Source organism: Drosophila tropicalis, unplaced genomic scaffold, assembly GCF_018151085.1.
Source record: "Drosophila tropicalis isolate 14030-0801.00 unplaced genomic scaffold, ASM1815108v1 contig_845, whole genome shotgun sequence".
Classification (NCBI taxonomy): Eukaryota; Metazoa; Arthropoda; class Insecta; order Diptera; family Drosophilidae; genus Drosophila; species Drosophila tropicalis.
In genome coordinates, this window is record NW_027173338.1 from 7,037,346 (window position 1) to 7,060,433 (window position 23,088).

At 35.5% G+C, this 23,088-nt stretch overlaps 1 protein-coding gene across 1 annotated transcript in view; it reads left to right on the forward strand.

Moving 5' to 3' along the window:
* Ddr (discoidin domain-containing receptor 2) overlaps positions 1-23,088 on the forward strand; it is a 169,526-nt gene that overhangs the window by 72,296 nt on the left and 74,142 nt on the right. Inside the window, exons 5-8 of the mRNA XM_068294642.1 lie at positions 16,476-16,707; positions 17,081-17,228; positions 18,697-18,876; positions 19,487-19,620. Of these exons, the coding sequence (XP_068150743.1) occupies positions 16,476-16,707; positions 17,081-17,228; positions 18,697-18,876; positions 19,487-19,620 (694 nt within the window). The remainder of the gene's footprint in view (positions 1-16,475; positions 16,708-17,080; positions 17,229-18,696; positions 18,877-19,486; positions 19,621-23,088) is intronic.

Consider the following 23,088-nt stretch of genomic DNA (forward strand, 5'->3'; position numbering starts at 1 on the left):
ATGAATAAGAATATGGGCACATACCATGGAGTCACTGTGTAGCAGTTCATTAAATGTCGGTCCTGAATGCCACGTATAATGGCAAATTTTCGGAATTGTGGTTTATCACAAATCCATGGGTTACCCGATAGGAACACAGCCAAATTTGTTATATTTGTTCTATTACTTATAGTTTCTCTGGGTTCATCATATATTTCCGTTAACATATTATCTCTTAGATCAAGAAACGTAATATTGGCGGGAACACTGCTTATAATTTGTAATGAATTGTTCCTAAGATGTAGTTCTGTGAGGTTATTGACGCCCTTAATGGATGTATTCAAATAGGTAAGATTATTATTTTCAAACCGCAAACTTGTATTTCTAGTTATCGGTATCTGAGGTATTTTATTGAGTCCACTATTCGAGCAATTTATAATGAATCTATGGCTCTCATCATCTTTGCAGCATTTGCAGTAATCAGGACAATATTCTTGGCCACTGCAGAGTCTTAGAGCCGCCATGTATTCTGTGTAATTTTTTCTCTCGAGGTAGTCAAGAAAATTTCCAAATTTACAACCACAGTGCCAAGGATTGCCAAAGATTTGTATCACCTTTAGATTTGTTACGAACTGCATTATGTCGTCGTCAAGAGTCGTCAATCGATTGTTTCTAATATCCAACACTGTGAGATTAGGTGGCAACTGCTTCAGACTTAAACTTTTTAGATAATTATTAGCCAAATAGAGTTCCTGTATATTTTTATATGCCTCGGTCCCGTCATTGGGCAATTCTCTTAAATAATTATTTTCGAAATGTAAAACTGTTGGACCTGTGATGGGTAATGGGATATCTGAAAGTTCTGATCGTCCGCTTTCATTGCAATTTACACTAAAGAATTCCGGATCATTGTTAACTGAACATTGGCAGTTTGTCGGACAACGTTTTCCATTAACTCCAAGGTTGAAATAACATGTCTCATTGCCATCATATTCACAGATAAAGGCAGTTATATTGGCAGTTATTTTTGGTAAATGCACATAATGTGTTTTGATCTTACGAAGCTTTTTATAATCTTCAAAATATTTGAAATCAAGCTCTTCAAAACTACTGAAAAACTGTAAAAACTTCAAATGGTTTTGAAGAGTTTGGGAACTGAAAGTATAGGAGATAATAATGTATTAGAAAAATTATGTATTTTACAATCAACAATACCAACCTGAAAAAATCGAAGTTCTTTAAAGTGCAATTCCAGAAAAATAACTCGTTTATGTTTGTCAAGGCCTCAAAGGTCTTGGTATTGAGATTTTCTATAGTTAAATTATTAAACACAATTCTCTCTATTTGGGTGTTACTCTCAAATATATTCGGCTGAAGCTTTAACGTTCCATTTGAGCCAAAATTGATTTCAGTTAGGTCTGCCATGCTACGCAATAAGTAACTTTTAAAAATTTTTGAATTGTTTTCTTCAGCATCTGCAGATAAGAAAGCTTTGGTCGGTCCACGATTAGCAACCACGTCATACTCATGAATACTAACTGTAGAACATTCGTCATAAAATTCATCGATTTTATGTACGTTAAGAGCATTCATATAGTCAATCGAATGAGCACAGTGTCCTATTAGCTTTGTTTTATCTTTTGCAGAATATTTTATTCGAAGTCTTCCAATTTGGACTTTATTGTGGGCCAAATTTAACACTTTATGATATTTCACATGAACATGATTCGTAGTCCACAATATAGATATCTCATTAGTTGAAAGTTTCATTTGGTATTTGTCAGTGGTTACAATGTTTTCACTTTTAATGCATGTTCTCCCGTTGCTCTTATTGCAGAAATTGCTACAATAATTATAGCAGTAATCATCTCTAATATTATTAACATCCGTTTCGCATATTCCCGTTGCCAAAAACAAGCAAAAATATATATAATTTATTTTAAATACCATTTTGTAGAGAGAGAGTCAAAACTATACTAAAGTCTGCTTGAAATTAATAGAAAGTTTCAAGTCTTTAGCTGGGGCAGCCCAAACCAACTTATCGTAAACTGTGGTGTTTCAGCAGCTCACTCAGAAACGAAGGTTGCTTGAAAAGTCAACGAATTATAAATTAGTATCAGTATGGTATATTTAAGATTATAAAATCTCAATTTTACTATATTTCGAACTCGGATCATTTTGAAATTTGATCTTTAGATAACTTTCATTAATAAATTGAAATAATAATAATAATATGAGCACTCTTAATGTCTATCTTTGAACAAAAAAATATTGTTTTATATATTTTTTAAGTCAACCACGCAACATATTGCAAAATTTACGCTTAAGCTTTCAAAATTTGTTTCGTATGTGTTTGAATGTATTTTTATACCATACACCCATAGGGTGAAATGGTATATTAAAGTCGCCAAAATGTATGTAACAGGCAGAAGGAAGCTTCTGCGACCCTATAAAGTATATATACCTATTCTTGATCAGGATCGATCTAGCTATGTCCGTCTGTCCGTCCGTATGAACACGCAGATCTCGGAGACTATAAGAGCTAGAGCCACCAAATTTGGTATGCAGACTAGTTTAATAGACGCGCAGAAACTGGCTATTTAAAAATTTTGCCACGCCCACTTCCGCCCCCGCAAATTAAACAAAACTGATTTTATCAAAAACAAACAAAGCTAAAGTCACCAAACTTAGTATGTATACTGGCTTAGTATGCGCGAAGAGTATATATATTTTCATATTATGCTACGCCCACTTCCGCCTCCATAATTTAGAAAAAACCGATTTCCTCCTGTAGTTTTTTCACTATCGCCATCAAATTCGGCAGTCTGATGATTCTTATCTATTACGTATTTTACTAAGCGGTCCACAAGGCCAGAATTGGCCGTTGGCTAGTGGCGGCGCTAGAGTGCTCGTGTGTTCGTAGAGTGAGCGAGATCGCACATACTATGAAACATGTAAAAACAATTTAATAGACATACATTTGGTTTTCGAAATTTGAAATATTTGTTTCACCGGGTGGTTGGTATACCCAAGTCGACGAGTCGACTTACTTGCTTCATTAACATTCGTTTCGTATGTGTCAATCAATTCCAAATAAATCTAAATTCTTATCAGCTCAAAGGGATTATGCCCAACACAATAACAATGGGTAAACTAGAGTAACTGCTGGGGCAAACAATAATAAACCCAAATATATAAAATTTTAAAAAGGAATACAACAAAATCTAGATAATGTCACCAACATATTTCAATTTTACAAAGAAACTTTTATCGCCTACAAAAGAGCACGTCACAAGGCACAATTAAGTTAATGACAAAATTTTATATATTTTCTCGATTAAAAATTTAATAAATTAGTAAGATTTATTGACCTCAATCGCCTATTGATACCCAGTTTTGATATTTTATTTAATATTAATATTTTAAAGTTAAAAGATTAGGCATTTGAATGATACTCGCTTAGTCTGCAAATGAAAACCTTAACACACTTTGCCATGCTTGTCAGATGAATTCTTATAGACACATTTTCCTGCTCATTTACATGTATGAATTTTAGTTATGGTTCTCACTTACTTTGCATATCATTATGCCCTCAGTCTTTGAGAATGTCGAATTCATTTCTATTTTTATGCCATTATGTTGGACTTAAAAGGCATACTTTATACTTTGGTAGGTAGGTGGCAACTGGCAATTAAAGTCAGCTGCCGTTCATTTTGAGGCTAAAAATTAATTTGTTAAAGGATTGGCTTCACTTCAAGCTAAGCAAAATATTTTGGCAAAAAAAAAGACGAGAAAACCAAACCAAGTTAAAACAAAAAATGTGTAAAGAAAAAAAAAAAAAAAACAACGAATTTTTAATTAAAAACTCGACGTAGCTTTGGCGCTAGAAACAAAGAAGAGGCAAGGCTCATTGTTTTTGTTAAAAGCATCAGCGGAGGGATGCAGATATGGCCAACAGAGAGAAGGGTAATACACAGCTATCGGTTGGCAGCGACGGGGTAGGGTAGAGTAGGGTAAGGGGCAAATCGAGAACGTTGACGTCTTTATGACAATCGTAAAAAATAATTTTTAGTAGCTTACGAGCCGGCGGGGCTGAGTAAGAACTGTTGCCTTGGCATTTTAATTGCATCAAGTGCCATTAAAAATGTTGAAAGGAATGGTGCAAAAACAAAAAAGAAAATGAACAAAAATTGGAAATTAAATGAAAAATAAATACAGCAAAGAGGGAGAGTAAAAATGAAATGAAGTCCTTAAGCATCTTACCACCACTCTCACGTATGGCCCAATGCCAATAATTTGCCATATCAGGTGAAATAAGTAAGCAAAACAATGGCTGCCCGAGAAGGTAGTCGAATGTAAACCCTTCTTATTTTCGAGCTATTAAATAGACAAGCTTTTCCTTCACTACACTGACTATACTCTCGGTTGAAACATATGTTGTATGAAAAGACTTCATGAAAAATTTAAGCCGCTTAAGTTTGTGTCCCAAAAGCAAAAGTTAAGTTGCCTAGGGGTACCATACAGACAACCACACACACACGCAAGCAACCCTTTCATTTGTCTATTTTTCCTTCGTCACCGGAAATCAGCTTAACTTCTTGTCTATAAACTGTAGCATATTGTTAGGCGCTTGAAATTTTACTTAAATTTTTGCTAAATCTCAAACTCATCAAAATGCGAATTTAATAAAGAGCCCCTAAAAAAAAGGATTTACCTTACACAAGAATGTTTGCATTGTGCAAACAGAGTAAACATAGTCAATTGAGTAAAAAACATATGCAAATTAGATTTCTGCATAAAGAAAAAGCAAATAAACACAAGTATAACTGGAAAGAAGTGAAGGGACTGCCCATCCATTATTGTCTGAGAGTTTCTAAATAAGTAATGCAGAAGGCAACCAGAAATGTTTTCACTGCATAGAAATGAAAATTAGCCTACAATATGTCGAGGACAATGAATTCACAATGCAAAAGACTACCAAATGGGAATTGACAAAAAGGATTTCATATAAAGATACTGCGGACAATAAGATTCAAATGGTTTAACAAGTCACTACTAAATTCCCTTTTACAATTCAACTGAAAAAGTTTTCTCCACAAAACGAAAACAAGTGGAAACCGAATCTTTTTGTATTCAAAGGAAAATTTATGAAAGAAGGACTGAGAACAAAAAAAAAGGGTTCATATATCTTGTTATGTCCTAGGTCTATTTCTGGAAAGGTTATTTGCTAAAATGGGCATCTTGGCTCTTAAGAATTCTTAGATAAGTATTTGGCAAGATGACTTAAAGAGATTTTGGAAAAAATCTCTTTTTTCCTTTACGTGGAAGTGGTTTTCACTGGAAATATTTTCGTATTTTTCTGTTGGGGTTTCTTATATTGGTGGACCTTATATATGATTTAATATAAAGTACAAAGTTGTGAGAAACGCTGTAATGAAAAGATTCTTAAGAATTTTAGAAGAATTTCACTTCATTTCTTTAATTTTTAAACTATATACATATAATAAGGATAACTAACGCTGCATTCTCTAAGGACTTGCCTTTAACTAAACCAATTTAAATTTGAAATTCTCAGTGCTTGCAATTCGGTGTTCCATTCCTGCCAATTCCCAATATGGCATTCGTACTTTAAGTACGTGCCATATGACTCCAAACTCCATTCAAACAGACACATATAAGCATATATTTTTATGGAGCAGACCTACAAACATACATATATTTTCATAATTATCTAAATAAATGTATGTAAGGCCACAAAAAACACATACCCATACACCCATATACATACATAGGAGTGAAAGCGACATGAATTTATATTAAAAACGAGGAGAACTTTGCCATTATACCGCAGAACGCAGAGAACCAGGTCCACATAGTGTAAAGATGTGGTGTAAAGGGGCAGAAACGGAACGTGAACCCAGTTTCCCATAAATGTATTTGTATCTGTGTTGGTTCTAATTTCAGCTGGAGACCCAGTTAGCATGGCATAGCATATGTGCGTGTGTGTGTGTGAGTATTTGTGTGCTGGGAATGTGTGTGAAAATGCAACATTACGGCCACTTAGTTGAATGTGGTTAAGGTTCCGGGCTTGAAAAACCTTAGTTACTGTGTGTGCTGCAGTTATGCGATAGTCCTTTTTGCCTTCCCTTGTTTTTTTTATGGCATATTTCAGTAGCTTTGCCTAAATAAGAAAGCAAAAATAATAAAAAGCAAAAAGAAAAGCAAACAAAAAAAATACCAAAAAGGAAACCCAACTAGGTGCTATCATGGTTGTTGCATTTTCTCTACTGACCGAACGACTCTCACCAACCAAGCAACCGTCCATCCGAGCGACCATAACAGCAACTATGCTAGGCAAATGGCTCTGGAAAGTATGCAACAATTTGCTGTAAAACGAAACCGCAGCTAAGAAAACTAACACAAAAACGAAAACGTTAACGAAATTTGCACGGCATTTTGCTAACGTAAAATAGTTCTGCTTCTTCTTCTTCCTTTAGGTATTATATAACTGTACGAGTAAGGTACAAAACAACCAAAAAAAAAAAAAATATATATATAAAACCGAACGCAACCCAAAAATAACTAGGAAAGAGCACTCTGGATTTTGTTGCCTCGTTAGTGCTCAAAACGTAAACGAACCTAATGAAAGCCTGGCTACAACAAAATATTCAATGTAAAATGATCTAGTTTTTGGTTAGTTGCAGCATTATATAAATGGAACATGCTTTTAGGCGCTCATACAAGACACTTCTTCCCTTCTCAATAGCATCATCATTCTCCTCTTTCTTATCGTTGTCACCGTCGTTGTCGTCCATTATTTGCCCAATTTAAATGCGCATTGAGAAAACATTTTCATCTTCTAGTATATTTTATTTCAGTTTTTTCATCTTTTTCGCCTGCTTGCTTGTATGTGTCATGCAAATTATGCTAAAGTGCGCTCCCAGGTGACCCATATGTTAACGGTAATAAACAGCTGCAGCCGTGAGAGATGGCAAACAGAAAAACAACAAAACGGAAAAACCAGAAAAACCAACCAAACGTACCAACAGAAAGCCAACATTGTTAGATACCATTTGAAATGTCTAAATACCCCTTAGTTTGAATCAGAATATTCCGAAAAATACGGAAAAATACATTAATGTACATTAGTTTTCTTAAAATACATATGTAAATAATTCATTGGAGTTTTTCAAAGTTTTCTTTTTTACTATTAGTAGTATATATTTAATCCTGAGGTTGCTAAACAACTGATTCAAGCAAACCTTCAATAGACACAGACCAATTATACAGTTGAAATAAACCAAAAGTCTTTTTAAGTTTCATAATTGAAAATTGAAAAACATTAAATTTTTCAAAATATATAAGCTGAACCATTTCTAGCGATTCTTGATTAAAAACGAATAATTAAAAGATTTTGAATCATCAAACCCATTATAAACACAATTCCAGGGTATTTACGGTGAACAGAAATTGAGAGCAAAAGTAAAAGTCAACAGCAAATGTCATCATCCTTGCCTCTAGCCGCAGAGCCCAGGACACGTCTCATTGGATTTATGACAACAAAATTGATATTAATGTAGGATTGCGTGAGAACCTCTAATGTTATCGGAATGCCGATAACGATATTAGTAGGATAGATATCGATAGATGGTGAATCGGAGAGGGAGGGAGAAGAGCTTGAGTTGCTGGACGGAGAGGTTGTGTTGGTCTCGTGAAATTAAAAGTGTTCAATAAGATGGTTTCTTTTTCTTTTGTTAATAATTAAATAAAAATGATAAGCTAAGATACATACATAAAAGCAAAGTGGTGTGAAGTGTATATTTTATTCTGGTCCAGTGGACTCAGCCTTTCTACATTTTGGGGGCTCAACCGGGATTGTAACAAAGAGCGAGTGAGAGAGAAAACTTTATGAAGAAATCGCGCGTAATTGCAAGAGTGACGCCAACATAAGGAAACATGAGAGCAAGCGAGACAAAATAAAATGCGTGCTTTAATTTCACCACCGACAAGAAAAGAGACGAACACATGAGAAATAACAACAAAGATGAAAAGATGAGTAACGCTTAAAAGACGACAATTTTGTTCAGAGAGGAACAAAATGAGGAAAAGCAAGAACAAAGACGAAAATATTTGAAAGACGAACAACTTCCCAAAGACGAAAATTTGTTCAGAGACGAACACGAAGAGCATCAAAAGACGAAAGACGACAAAAATTTGTTCAGAGAGGGACAAAACGAGGAGAAAAATTGAACTTGCTTGGATTCGGCGCTATCCAATCATTCAGGCAAGCCAAGAAGTAACCTGGAGCAGAGATCGGACTCGGAGAGTGGCTGCTAATACGAGGAGTACCAGATCAAGACGAGACGACCCGATTCACCACTACATGCACAGTCAGAAGGCATCATCCATCCAACATTGTGTGTGTGTGAGTGAGAAGAAGCTAAGACGTAAAGAAGACAACACGTAAGAAGACAACTGCGTAAGGAAAACAACACGTAAGAAGACAACTGCGTAAGGAAAACTACGCGTAAGAAGACAACTGCGTAAAGAAGATCACGAGAAACGGACAACATAGACGTAAAATAACCAGGGCTACATCGCAAGTACATTTATTTTAATACTAACAATAGTTAAAAGTTTTGAAATAAGAGAACAATGAATTACAATTTTTAAAAATAAGAAAAGAAGATTTAAAAGTTGTGAAATAAGAGAACAATGAATTACAATTTTTAAAAATAAGAAAAGAAGATTTAAAATTTTGGAAAAAGAAAAGATGATCTAAAAGTTGTGAAATAAGAGAACAATGAATTACAATTTTTAAAATAAGAAAAGAGGATTTAAAATTTTGAAAATAAGAAAAGAAAGATTTAAAATTTTGGAAAATAAGATTTAAAATTTTGGAAAATAAGATTTAAAATTTTGGAAAATAAGATTTAAAATTTTCGAATTAGAGAAAGAGAAATAAGAAAAGACGAACTACGAGTTTTGGAAAATAAGTAAGAAAGAAAAATTCAACAAAGAGGAATTAGAATATTTGTAATCATATAAACTAACATCTAATTTAAACACTAATTTAAATTATTTTGTAATCAATATTTTTACACATGTTGTATAACGAGATCACCGAACTGACCGTCGCAGGGTTAAAAGAAAAGTTAAAAGAGCTGAATTTAAGTGTAAAAGGCAACAAACCTGAATTAAGAGAGAGATTAATTTCATATTTTGATTTAGACACGAACGAGCAATCCTTATATTCAGAAGCTAATACCAGTATTCAAGGCGAAGTTGAAGAAGTTGAGAGAGAAGTGACAATGGCGTTCACCTTAAAAGATATTCGTGATTCGTTGACAGAGTTTGATGGGAGCAACAAAAAGGATGTATTAGAATGGCTTTCAGACTTTGAGGGTACTGCTGTAACAGTACAATGGAATGATCTTCAGAAATTTATCTATGGTAGACAGCTGTTGACAGGAGCGGCTAAGTTGTTCGTAAATAGTCAAGAGGGTCTAACAAGTTGGGGTGGACTTAAGAGCGCGCTACAGGATGAGTTTACTGTTAAATTGTCGGCAAAAGAAGTTCACAAGCAATTAGAGAGTAGAAAGAAGAAATACAACGAGAGTCTGGTTGAGTACTTTTATCTAATGAAGAGTATAGCCAAAAGAGGCAGCTTAGATGAGGAAAGCATTGTCGAATACATCATTGAGGGTATCCCTGACTCTAAAATGAATAAAAGCGTTCTTTACCAAGCGAGAGATTTGAAGGAATTACGAGAGAAACTAACGATGTACGAGAAATATGCTTCCAACCAAGAGTCTAAAACAAAACCACGATTTGAGAAGCTGCAATCGAGGAATACTTTGGAGGATTTCAAATGCTTTAAATGTGGAGGAAAGAATCACGTCGCTAAGAATTGTAAAGACGATTTCAAATGTTTTAAATGTAATCAGATGGGCCACAAAGCTAATCAGTGTGAGGCAAGGAACACAAAAGAAACTAAGAAGGATAATACAAATTATCAACAAATGACACTTAAGTTTAATCGTTCTTTTAAGGACGTTCCAATAGGCAATAGAGTATTATCTGCTCTGTTTGATTCGGGCAGTGATCTTTCCACCATTAGCGAGAGCACTTATAAGGAAATAAACCCGGTTAACTTAAACCGTGAATGCAAGGAGGTAATTGGCGTAGGAGGGAAAAAGATTCGTACACTGGGATTTTTCAAGATCAAAACAGAGTTAGATGGCAACGCTGTAGAAATAGACTTTCATGTTGTTCGAGATAAAGACACATTGTATAAAGGAGTGATCGGAAATGATGTTCTGGAGAACTTGAATGTTACTATTGGAAGAAAACGAATCGTGTTCCACAAAGAAGACGAAATACCAAAGCCAATAAGCCGAGAAGTGCAAACTAAGACAAACATTTCTGAATTGCAGACAACGTTTGAGAGAATTATGACAATGACCTTGGATGAAGACGCTGCACTGGAAATTGATCTCAACCATTTAGACGAAGGTATAAAATCAGATATATTAGAAATGTTGAAGTCATATAAACCGGTAAAGCCTACTATATCGCCAGTGGAAATGAAGATTGTGGTAACAGATGATATTCCAATTTCTCAAAGGCCAAGACGTTTACCATATCAGGATCAAGTGATAGTGAATCAGCAGATAAAGGAATGGATGGAGGCTGGAATCGTTCGTCAAAGCTTTTCCGAGTATTCATCTCCTGTGGTGCTAGTTTCAAAAAAAGATGGCAAGAAAAGATTATGCTGTGATTACAGGAAGCTGAATCAGAAAATAATAAAAGACAATTTTCCGACAGCATTAATTGACGACGTTTTGCATAAACTGCAGAGAGGAAAGGTGTTTACAACCCTCGATTTATGCAATGGATTCTTTCACGTTCCCGTAGACGAAAGCTCACGGAAGTTTACATCGTTTGTTACTCAAAACGGCCAGTTCGAGTTTAATTTCGTGCCATTTGGGATAACCAATTCGCCAGCTGTATTCATGAGATACATATTTGCAGTCTTAAGGCCACTTATCGATGAAGGGATTGTTATTTTGTACATGGATGACATTATCATACCATCAGATGATGAGGAAGATGGATTAAATAAGCTGAAAAGAGTATTAAATCTAGCCGAGACTTCAGGACTGAAAATTAAATGGGAAAAATGTCAATTTTTACAAAGGCGAGTCAATTTTCTAGGATACATAATTGAAAATTCGACTATTAAACCGTCCAGAGAAAAGACTATGGCTGTGGAAAGTTACCCAATCCCAAGAGACAAAAAGGGTTTACAAAGGTTCTTAGGTCTTACTTCGTATTTTCGCCGATTCGTGAAAGACTTTGCAACAATCGCTAGGCCGTTGACGAATATGATGAAAAAAGATGTACCATTCATGATGAATGAAGAAGCACTTGCATCCGTTAGGCAGTTAAAAGTAGGTTTGTCAAATCCGCCAGTATTACGTTTGTTTGATCCGATGGGTATAACCGAAGTTCACTGTGACGCTAGTATGTATGGTTATGGCGCTATGTTACTACAATTTGATTCTGAAGACCAGAATTTCCATCCTGTGGAGTACATGAGTCGTAAGACTACACCAGCAGAGGAGAAGTATCACTCATATGAGTTGGAAGTACTCGCCATAATTCAGGCTTTGTCAAAGTGGAGGGTTTACGTGCTTGGGAAGAAGATAAAAATCGTTACAGATTGTAATGCATTCGCAATGACGATTAAAAAAAAGAAGTGCCTTTAAGAGTGGCTCGATGGGCGATATTTCTACAAGATTTCGACTTCGAGATCGAACATCGACCTGGAACTAAAATGAAACACGTGGATGCGTTAAGCAGAATTCATTGCTTATTGCTCGAAAATTCTCTGAGACACAAGATACAACAGGCTCAGCTTTTGGATGAATGGATTAATGCGGTTAGAAAGGTATTGGAAAACGGGACATATGACGACTTTTATTTGCAGTATGATATTTTACACAAAGACCCGATTAAAGAACTTATAGTTATACCGTCGGCAATGGAGAGAGAAATCATAACTATGGCGCACCGCCAGGGGCATTTTGGAATTAAGAAGACCATAGATCTCCTAGAAAAAGATTATTATATACCAAACGTTGCCAGCAAAGTTGAGGTGGTTATCAAATCGTGTGTGGAGTGCATTGTGAGCGAACAGAAGCATGGAAGGAAGGAAGGATTTTTAAATGTCATCGACAAAGGTGATGAGCCATTGACAACGTTTCACCTAGATCACATAGGCCCCATGGAATCGACAAAAAAGCAGTATAACCATGTTTTGGTCATAGTAGATGCTTTCTCCAAGTTCGTCTGGCTATATCCCACTAAGAGCACAGGATCTGAAGAAGTTGTTGATCGTCTGCAGAGACAATCGGAAGTATTCGGGAACCCGAAACGTTTTATAACTGACAGAGGAACTGCTTTCACTTCCAACATGTTTAAAGAATACTGTACCTCGCAAAAGATTCAGCATTTACTTATTGCTACAGGAGTACCCCGTGGAAATGGGCAAGTCGAGCGTCTTAATAGGACTGTTTCAACGCTATTGACCAAGTTATGTGCAGAGGAACCCAAGTCCTGGTATAAAAACGTTGGCAGGGTACAACAGTTCATCAACTCTTCGCCACCACGGAGTACTAAGATCTCGCCTTTTAAAATTTCGACTGGTATTGAAATGAGAACGACATATGATCAAGAGTTAAAGTCCCAGTTAGAGGAAGAATTACTTATAGAGTTGCAACGGGAGAAAGATGAAATTCGTAGATTAGCAAAAGATAATATAGCAAAAATACAGGAAGAAAATCGTAAGTCATATAACAAGTTTAGAAAGTCCGAAACAGAATACGAAGTGGGCGATATGGTTGCTATAAAGCGTACCCAGTTTGGAGCAGGGCTGAAGCTTAAGAAGAATTATCTAGGGCCGTATAAAATTGTTAGGAAGTTGAGACATGGTAGATACTCAGTGGAGAAGATTGGGGATGGTGAGGGCCCAAATAGGACCAATACCGTAGCGGAGTACATGAAGATGTGGAATCCATCATTCGGGACGAATGAGCCTGTAGAATGGCCGAATGTAGGATTGCGTGAGAACCTCTAATGTTATCGGAATGCCGATAACGATATTAGTAGGATAGATATCGATAGATGGTGAATCGGAGAGGGAGGGAGAAGAGCTTGAGTTGCTGGACGGAGAGGTTGTGTTGGTCTCGTGAAATTAAAAGTGTTCAATAAGATGGTTTCTTTTTCTTTTGTTAATAATTAAATAAAAATGATAAGCTAAGATACATACATAAAAGCAAAGTGGTGTGAAGTGTATATTTTATTCTGGTCCAGTGGACTCAGCCTTTCTACATTAATGTAGCAAACTCGACGGGCACTTGCACAAATAGGCATATCCCATAGAGCCACCAAGGCTGGAAGTGCTGCGAACAGGAGTGGTGTGGATTGGATTGGTTTGGGATGGGACCAAAGTCAACTCTGAGTTTTGCATATGTGTAAAAGATCCTCTTTGTGTGCGAGTGTTGTAAACCGCGATTAATGTAAATGGCGGGAAAAATGGTGCACAGTCTCTGCATCGGAAGACAAAAAGCTGGAAAATATATGGCTTCAAGTGGCATAATGTAGGTCATGGGTGGAATAACTTCAAGAATGATGATGCTTTGAGGTTGGATTGTACATTTCTTTGTATCTACCTACTGTTACTTACATATATCAGAAAAGACCAGTCATGTATCAGTTGATGGTAATGTGTTTTATAAAGAAACGTTTCTTATGTACTTCTTACTTTCTGTCCAAGTTTTTGAACTCCATATAAAAAAGGGATCCTTTTGTATCTCTTCCAATTTGATAGCTTGTCTTCGAATCTAAGACTTATCCATCCACTTATAAAGTACCATATCCTTTCCTATAATTTCTCAGTGATATGATTTAAATTTTGAATTGTCTCGTTAGCTTTCTATATACATATACGCTTTAAATTCATATCATTTGAGTACGATGAATAGTAAAATAAATCATCATGATGAATGTATTGATTGTATGCATTGGTTAGTGTTTCAATTCTATAATAAATATATCCACTTGGCAAATAGGTTAACAACGTGAGCTAATAGAAACATATTTTCCATGCAACATGTGGCACAAATGCATAAATATGCTACGCTTAAGTTGCAAGGGAATTGTTGGAGTATAGTTTTTTACCCTACACACAAACGCACACACACACACACGATTTCCTTTTTGGTTTATAACAAACTGTGCAAATTGTTTAAATGAGTTTAGCATGAGTCAATAAATTGCATGATTTACTGCACTCTGCATCTCTTGCTATCTCCTTCGCACATGTGTCTAATGTGAGGCAACTAGAAACTAGATAAAATATGAATATGAACACTTGGGAGGCAGTCACACATACTCGCACACACACACACTCACATAACCCCTTCTTTTATCATTGAAAGGGGGCATGGAAAAAAGAAAATGTCGCAATGCAGTTGCAGTTTTTGAGTTTGTTTGCCATTTTCGAGTTTTCGAGAGTTGGTAAACTTTGTTTTTCGGTTGTTTCGCGATGTTGATGATGACATGGTGTGTGTGAGTGTGTGCGTTTGTGTGCTGTGCAACTGTGCGTGTGTGCTTTTCAACTTTGAACTTTTTCCTTCTTGTATTTGTTTTCAAACTGAAAGTGAAAAGCGACACAGAGAGAAAGCGGACGAGTGAGACGACAAAGGAGTGTTTCACCAGCTGTTATGGTAAAAACAATTTTATAAATCGATCGGGCTCAAATGTTGAAAAGTCATTCAGCCAATTATGATTATGCAAATTGACATAGCCTTGACACAAGCAAACAAAAAAGTATACATATTGAAAGTGATTCAATATTGTTGATAAATAATCGATGCAATTTAAACTGCCATGTAGAAATACATATGAAAAGCTTAATACCTATTCGAAAAAGTTTAAAACTGAAAGGTGTGCTAAATATGTCAATTAGAAGTTTCTCAATATAAAACGTGTATATATAAAACGTATATTCTTCCTTTTAAACAAGATATGTAACTCAACTTGTCGATGAATTCGAGAAATTCCTGCTATTAATAAATTTGGATTTCGGCTTATCGGAATGTATTCTTGTGAAAATATATTAAAAAAATGAATTTTAATAGAATTATTATGGAGGATATTATGCCTTTTAATAATTGGGCTTAAGTCTTGGCTTGCTTATATAATTAAAGAAGTAACAAATTCTATGAAAATCTATATTTAAATTATTCTTATTATGCATTCAAGAAACCACAGAGTAAAAAAGAAATACTTCACTTCCCTCTCTATAAAGCTTCTTCTCTGAATTGCCTCAATTTTGGTGGTGATAAATATTTGGAGAATCTTGGAGTGGAAATACACATAATGCTTTGTAAATACTTACTTCGGAAATTGGAACATAAGAGCCAATCAGTTCGCCCTTTTTTGTTTTGGAGTTCGAAGAATGCTACTTTATCGACTCTTTTTGCACAGCGTTAACGACATTTAATTACAACCAACGCAGAAGCACTCGAAATGCAGCTCAATTACAATCACAATGGTAGACAAAAAATATGTACTTGAAAAAAAATTGTGTGTTAAATTTAATTAATTAATTAACGCCCAGAGGCAAATGAAAGTTCGAACCAAAAATGGCAGACAAAAAAAAAAAAAAGAAATAATAATTAACAAACAAATAGGCAACAGTAAAAATCAATTGGCTATAAACAAGAACAGGGCGGAACCATTTCACTCAATCAATGCAAATTTAAATTAATTACATATTCATATTTATAAATCAAGTTGTTAAACAATGAAAAAATATGGAAAAATTGAAATACAACAAAAAATTGGCAAAAAATGCAATGAATATTCTGTAATTAAAATTAGTAAACATAATGAAAGCAACCTGAAATCGATCTGAACATAAGAAGTAGGAGTAATAAAATGTCCATATATGAAATGGTTAAACGTTTATCATTATGGAATAATATTATTTCGTTTTCAAAAAGTCTATAAGAACCAAGTTACTAGGGAGATTATGTTTTTAATTGGGGGGATGGGCAGCTCGTTTATGAGGAATTTGGTTGGAATACAGGATAAGTTTTAAGTTTCAATTCCATTTCTGACTAGAGGGAAAGAGAAAGATAACTTCATTCTTCAAAATTTTTTAAAGAATTATAAAATGGAAACCAAACGAGTTTCTTGAACTGGATATTCATTTGGAATTTCGTTATCTATTGCAATTGAATTGCATATCTAATACAATCTTCATAAATTGCTAGCGATATAAATGAAACGACTTTGGCACACCTCAATTGTGAAGCATTAATGGAATCTGGGCGATTTTAATTAAGATAAGATCCATGGATCTTTAAATTGACGACCATTTGAATCTCAAGACTTAACTCTTTTTTTTTTTGTGTTGCTTGCAGACTCAAAGTGGATAACAACGGCGGTGCTTGGTGTCCCAAGCATATGGTCTCACGTGGCCTTAAGGAATACCTGCAAATTGATCTGTTGCAGGTGCATTTGGTCAGTGCCATACGCACTCAGGGTCGCTTTGGCAAAGGTCAGGGCCAGGAGTATACCGAAGCCTATGTGCTGGAATATTGGAGACCAGGCTTTGAGAAATGGATACGCTGGAAGAGTATACAGGGCAAAGAGGTAAGAAATTCGATACAAAAATTATTCTTCTTGATTCACACATTAATCATGGCCAGCTAGGCCGATAACAATCGCTGTAGCCGCAGGTAAAGATATTTACAAAAGATATTGCATCTTTTAACCTTACAATTTACGTGCGAAGAGCGAAAATTGCGTAGGTGTCTCAATGCATACCCAACCCAACCCAAGCCAAGTCTGGCCAAGTCAATGTAAAAACCGTTCAACCAATGGAAAATCAATTTGAACGCTTTTGTTTTTGCACTCTCGAAAAAAAAAAATTCCCACCTACACTTACATACATATACGAATGAATGCTGCTTCGGGGCCAATTTATAATGTTTTTATGCTTCTCTCATTTTCTTCCTATTTGCAGATACTGCCTGGCAATATAAACACCTACAGCGAGGTGGAGAACGTGCTGCAGCCCAGCATCTTCGCCTCCAAGGTGCGCATCTATCCCTACAGTCAATACGATCGCACTGTGTGCCTGCGCGCCGAGATTGTTGGCTGCATCTGGGAAGGTAAGTGCCTGTGATCATGAATTATATTACACACCGTTCCGTTTCTCCTACTCCTCCCTCAATCATCTTTATCATGAAGTTTGTGGTCGCACTTGTTCTGTGCCTTTGGCTGGTAAACAACCATTGGTCTTTTCGTTATAAGATATCATTACGCGATGCTTGGTTACTCTTTCATTATTTATGGCGAAAGGTTGTCGGAATTTTTACAAGTTGGTTAAAAGATAGGAAGTAGGAAAAATCCATTAATATTTAGAAAATAGTCATATAATCATTTAAGTACATCACTTGATTTAGAAGAGGATAACACACACTTGCATATTTAGTTTGAAGACAATTAGGTAGACATATTTTTGTTGAAATACTCGTTATTTGTGTTTTGTGAATGAATGAATGGAATGTATTTGGAAAGTATTTGTAAATTCATACTCGCTTAGATGTGTTCGTTGAATAAAGTACACTAAATACAAAGTGGATTAATTAACTTCGTTTGAAGAGTTAAAAGTGTTTACTATAAAAACCTTTAATTTGAATTAAAGGTCACTTTTAAGTACTTCAAAGTATATGTATCCCTGCAAACCTCTTATAAATTTAGCAAGTTTTACTTCCCTTTTAATAAAATATTTTGTTTAAAAACTTGTTAACTATTTAATGAAAGAATGGTGTATTTTGATGTCTGTTTATAGAAATAAAAGCAGACCAGATTTTGAAATACTCGAATTTATATTGGTAGAAACAAAGCTTACTAACTTTATGAAAAGATCAACTAATTTAATAAATATTCAAAATTCAAACACAATGCATTGTTGATTTTTCTCCAACTATGTACATATGTATGTACAAAGCAACAGATTCCAACTTGTTATCACAATTATATAACATACATAGTTACTTGGTTCACTTACTTTTGTTCAAGCTTATTCAATGGTAGTTAGTTACCTACTGTTTAATTCAATAAACACCAACTAAATGCCATAGAATATTATAATACCCCCACTTTATAAAGCAAAGAGGGTATTCCCGCAATAAAGAAAAGAAAAAAACTATCTGCAAGCATGCAATCAAGCGTGCAACCAGTTTGGTCTTTTCCTTGATGACTTTGTTACGTAGCAACAAAAACAAAAAGAAACAAAAAATAAAGCAGAACTTGGTTATTTTCTTTTATTGTTTTATTGAAGACCAAGCCAAGCCTTGCCCCAGTTGCATGTGGTGACTACTATTTAATATACAATTTTCGAGTGAATTTATCGCATTTTATGCCTCAACAATTTGCGCATTTTTATGTAATTTGAACATGAGTCGAGATGCCAGCTAAGACCGCATCAAAGTAATGCGCAGGCAGGTCATAAAATAGGCTTATAATTAGGCACAAATCGAGTGCATAGTGCACAGCAAATTACAAGTAACCATTCACTAAATAGCTAATTCCTTTGATTATCTAACTTTACCGACTTTCTGTTTATCATTGCAGAGGGCATTGTCTCGTATAGCATTCCAAAGGGCGTTCAACGTGGCATGGAAATTGATCTTTCCGACAAGACATACGATGGTCATGAAGACGGCGATCGTTATGTAAATGGTTTGGGTCAATTGGTCGATGGCCACAAAGGCAAGGATAATTTTCGTACCGATATCAATGGATTTGGCAAAGGTAAGTGCGGCTAAGATCAATGATTTCATTTTTTCGCTAGGTTGTTCCTTTTTTTATGCTTGTTCAGTTTATGTAATTGTCACATAAAAAGAGAACCTAAAGTTGCAAGAGGTAAATGGGAGTTGTCGACAAGGCCCAATCCCAGTTCCCATTACAAGTTGTTGCCGTCTGGGCATGGTATAAATGTCACATAAACTTCTGTAACCAGTTGGCTTGGCATACATAATGAACGCTAAGCGAAGGCACTTACGAGAACATTGCTCAGAATTTACTTAGTAACTGGGCGTGTTTTGTCGGTCATATAAAAGCAAATTTTGTGGGCATTTTTATTCCTTGACGATTATCTTTAAAGTTGACTCGAGCGAAAATAAAATAATAATTCATAGCGTATCACAAGAATGAAAGATGAAAATAAAAAGTGTATAAAAATATTAATAATTAAACAAAATAAAAATATTGCTCGAATATTAATGAAATTTTCGCCAATTTTATAATAAAAACTGTGAACTTGGCTCTTTTACTGTATTTAAATGTTTGATAGAATAACTTTGGACAACCTAAACCTACATTTTTTAAGACTAACCAACTTTTTGTTTGTATTTTTGTTCAGGTTATGAATGGATTGGCTGGCGTAATGATACATTAGTTGGACGTCCCGTGGAAATAACATTCGAATTTGAAACCGTTCGAAATTTTAGCGCTGTCATTATACACACCAATAACATGTTTTCCAAAGACGTGCAGGTAAGTTATTTCAAAAATATTTGGAACTCCAATTCCATTTAATAGAATTTGTTATGCCAGTTTACAATAGGCATTGATGTGGCCATTTGTCGATCAGAATTGGCTCTTGGCGGAGCTGAAAAACAACCAATTATATAAACACAAATGCAATGTGTTTGTGAATCGTAAAAAATCAACAAGAAGAGCCTTCGCCTCTCGGTTGAACTCCGTTGCCATTCCCTCCAGACAAACTGGCGGCGGCAAACAGAGCAAATAAATGCTAAACAGTTCCAACTCAATAATAAAATAAAATCGACTGAGTACAAAAACGATGATGGGGGGGGAGGGGAGGTAAAAAACGAGAATGCGGTTTTATAAACAAACCAAACACGAAATCGAACCTAAACAAACTGCAATTGATATAAGAGCCACATTGGCCGCAGTAAGTGCGATAGGGAAAGAGAGTGAATAAGATGGAATAAAAACCAAACTCGCGACTCCTGACTCACACTCAGGTGGCACTTGATATGGATGGGGCCCCGAAACCATTATAGAGTCAATTTCCTTAGTCGTTGTGGTCTTTATCGAAAGTAAACAAAACGATTGGAATGATTGGAGCTATGTTTTGTTTACCCCTTATATGTATGTATGTACATATGCATGTGTATTGTACAAACGAGAGAGAGAGGGAAAGAAAGGTAGGATGGCAACGGGTCGCCCACTGATAGCAGTCATTCCCGATTCCGATTCTTGTGCCATAATCTGATCCCAAGAGAAATTTAAACAGAGTTTTTTTTTCTGTTTTTCAAGTCCATTGACCCAAATTATGGCATGGCAATGTGTTAACGATTTCGGTTATATTGTTTTCAATTAGACAGACCAATGAGACCGATGACTGATAACCAACAAAAAAAGAACAAATTGCTTCTTCTCCAGAATTTAGATAATTCTGCTGATAGATGTGTTGATGCATTTACCTTTTAGGTACCGCCATAAAATATTACGAGATAAATGAAAGAACTGTAATATTAAATTACATGAACTTTATCTTTTACAATTGTTATAAATTCTAATTAAATTTGTCTTAAGTAGAGGTGTCTAACATTACTGAAGATTTTATTAAAAATGTATTATATTAAACCAGAAAATTAATATTGATTAACACATTACACGTCGTTGAAATACTTAGAAAAGAATGGACAGAAGTTAAATGAATTTGTGCAAGTTCAGTATTATATTTTAGAATCCTTTTAGACAGCTGTACTTACAATTTTATTTCACAAATAAGACTTAGTATTTAGTAAAGGAAACCTTAGCTGTCTCATTCGTCTAATTTAACGACAAAACCCTAAAATATCTTGATTCAAGGTACAGGGTAAAAATGTGACAAGTATGCGAAATATAAATTTGAATGATGTAGTAGAGCTGAAGTGTAAAGATAACAAAATTTGATGTATCTACTTGAGTTTTGTGAGGATAATTTGAAGTCCCTATATCTATCATTTAAATAGACTACATTTCCTAAATACCAAATTTCCAAATGAACTTTTTGGGCTTTTTAAGTTATTAAATTTTTCAAGAAGGACAACAAGAGAACAATAGTAAACTACCACAGGGAACTGATGTTCCCCCCTATGAATTCTATTTGATAACTACTAATTAAAAATCGAGCTCGATTACTTTTACTTGTACCTACTTTAACAATTAAGTGGATGGGCTCTTTTACTGTATTTACTTGACACATTTTCACCAACACTTTCCCCAACTCCCCCCTAAATCATAATTTAGTTGTAAATTTTCATTTTATTGACAGTTTCAAGTATCGTTTGACAGTTTAATAATTTTCTATGTACTCTGCTTTGATGCTATCTTCTTGATAAGGAAACCAAAAAATAAGGAGGGGCTATAAAATACAATTGACAGATAAAAGTGGAAACATATAAAAGTGCTGCATATGTATATATTCCATTTCGGTGCAATATGCTTGTCAAATTTGTGTCAAATTAGAGCAATGTTGGTAGAGTTTGTTCGTTTTTTTTTTTTTTTTTTGGTTCTCTGATATGAAATCTAAATACATTGGCCGTGTGTCGGATGTTTGGATAAACGGCAACATAAAAGGAAGCCGGAAAGCGTTGGGCTTTAACTATAGAAAGCGTAGTTAGGTAGTTTTATGGGCTTTGTTTTTGGTTTGTATTTAAATATATGGGTCAAAGCAAACTGATCTAATTAGTAGCCCCCGGAAAAAAAAATCAAGCGCTAACTATAATCTCTCGTAAACTTTCCCAAGACCCTCTGCTCTCTGCTTATCATGTTCAGTCATTAGACAACATTGTGATGTCTCTCATAATCCATTTGGCTTCTATATATTTTATAGTCAAATGAATCCAGATAATGCACCTGACTAAAATCCCCACTTAATGTCTGGCTGCCATTGCCCCTCAGCATCTCTATATGCCCATATATTTCTCAGTGTCTGCCATCAATTGGCAGCAGCAACCTCAAAAATGGCCACATAAAATTTCAATTACCACAAATTTTGTTTTTGGCCGTTTTTGATTTGTTGCCGCCATTCGAAATGGAATGGACCATGGAGTGCCATCCATACTTTACCTGCTCGACTCTCTGTGGCTGGCAAGGCACTTTGACCATTCTCTTTATCGTTTGCCATAATTTACAACAACATCGACGACTCGTTCAAGTCGGAGGATGTCGTCGCTTGCTATAATTCCCATTTTTATGATTTTTCATTACCATTTACTCTCTCTGGCCTGTCCACACGGGTATCGTCTGGTCTGGTCTGGTTGGTCAGGGGCTTTCCTTTCCTAATGCCCCATAAGTCATAAAATTACTTAGAGATGCTTTTTTTCCTCCCCATCCCCATCATTCCTTCTGTGGTCTGTGCCATAAATACTTGAAAATGCCATTTGTGATGTGATTTGATAAGCTCCAAAAATTATGCTAATTGCGTTTTAATTATGACACGCGTGTGGCAACAGACAGCACCTGTTGGTGGTGGTGCCCCATCGAAAGAAGATGGAGACAGAGCTGAGAAGCTCCTACTCTCACCTCGTTCCCAAGGGAAGTCTGTGGTCATTACATGTCAGATGGTTTTCGATAAGCCTCTTGGGGCCCGCTTGTGACTGCTTCCCTCTCCCGGTTTGTTGTCTATTTACGTCTGTTTGTTTGACTTTGTCTTTAGCATTTCTAATGAGCTTCACCCATTTGCCGTTGCCGTTTCTAGCCCACAACTTTGTTTACTCTTTAAAATGCGTGCCCAGATTTATAACCCCGATTAAGACATTGTCGTTGGGAAGGGTTATTTGGATGGCGGGGGGAAGATGTAAAGAAGGGGAAATGCTTACGTGTGGTCCTCTTAATTAGTGTGGAAAACTTTTACAGTTTAATAAGTGATTGACTTAAAATCATCTGACTGTTTAATGAGGTTCTTCAATATAATGTCGTTTCCGTTTACAAATGTGCACTTAAATT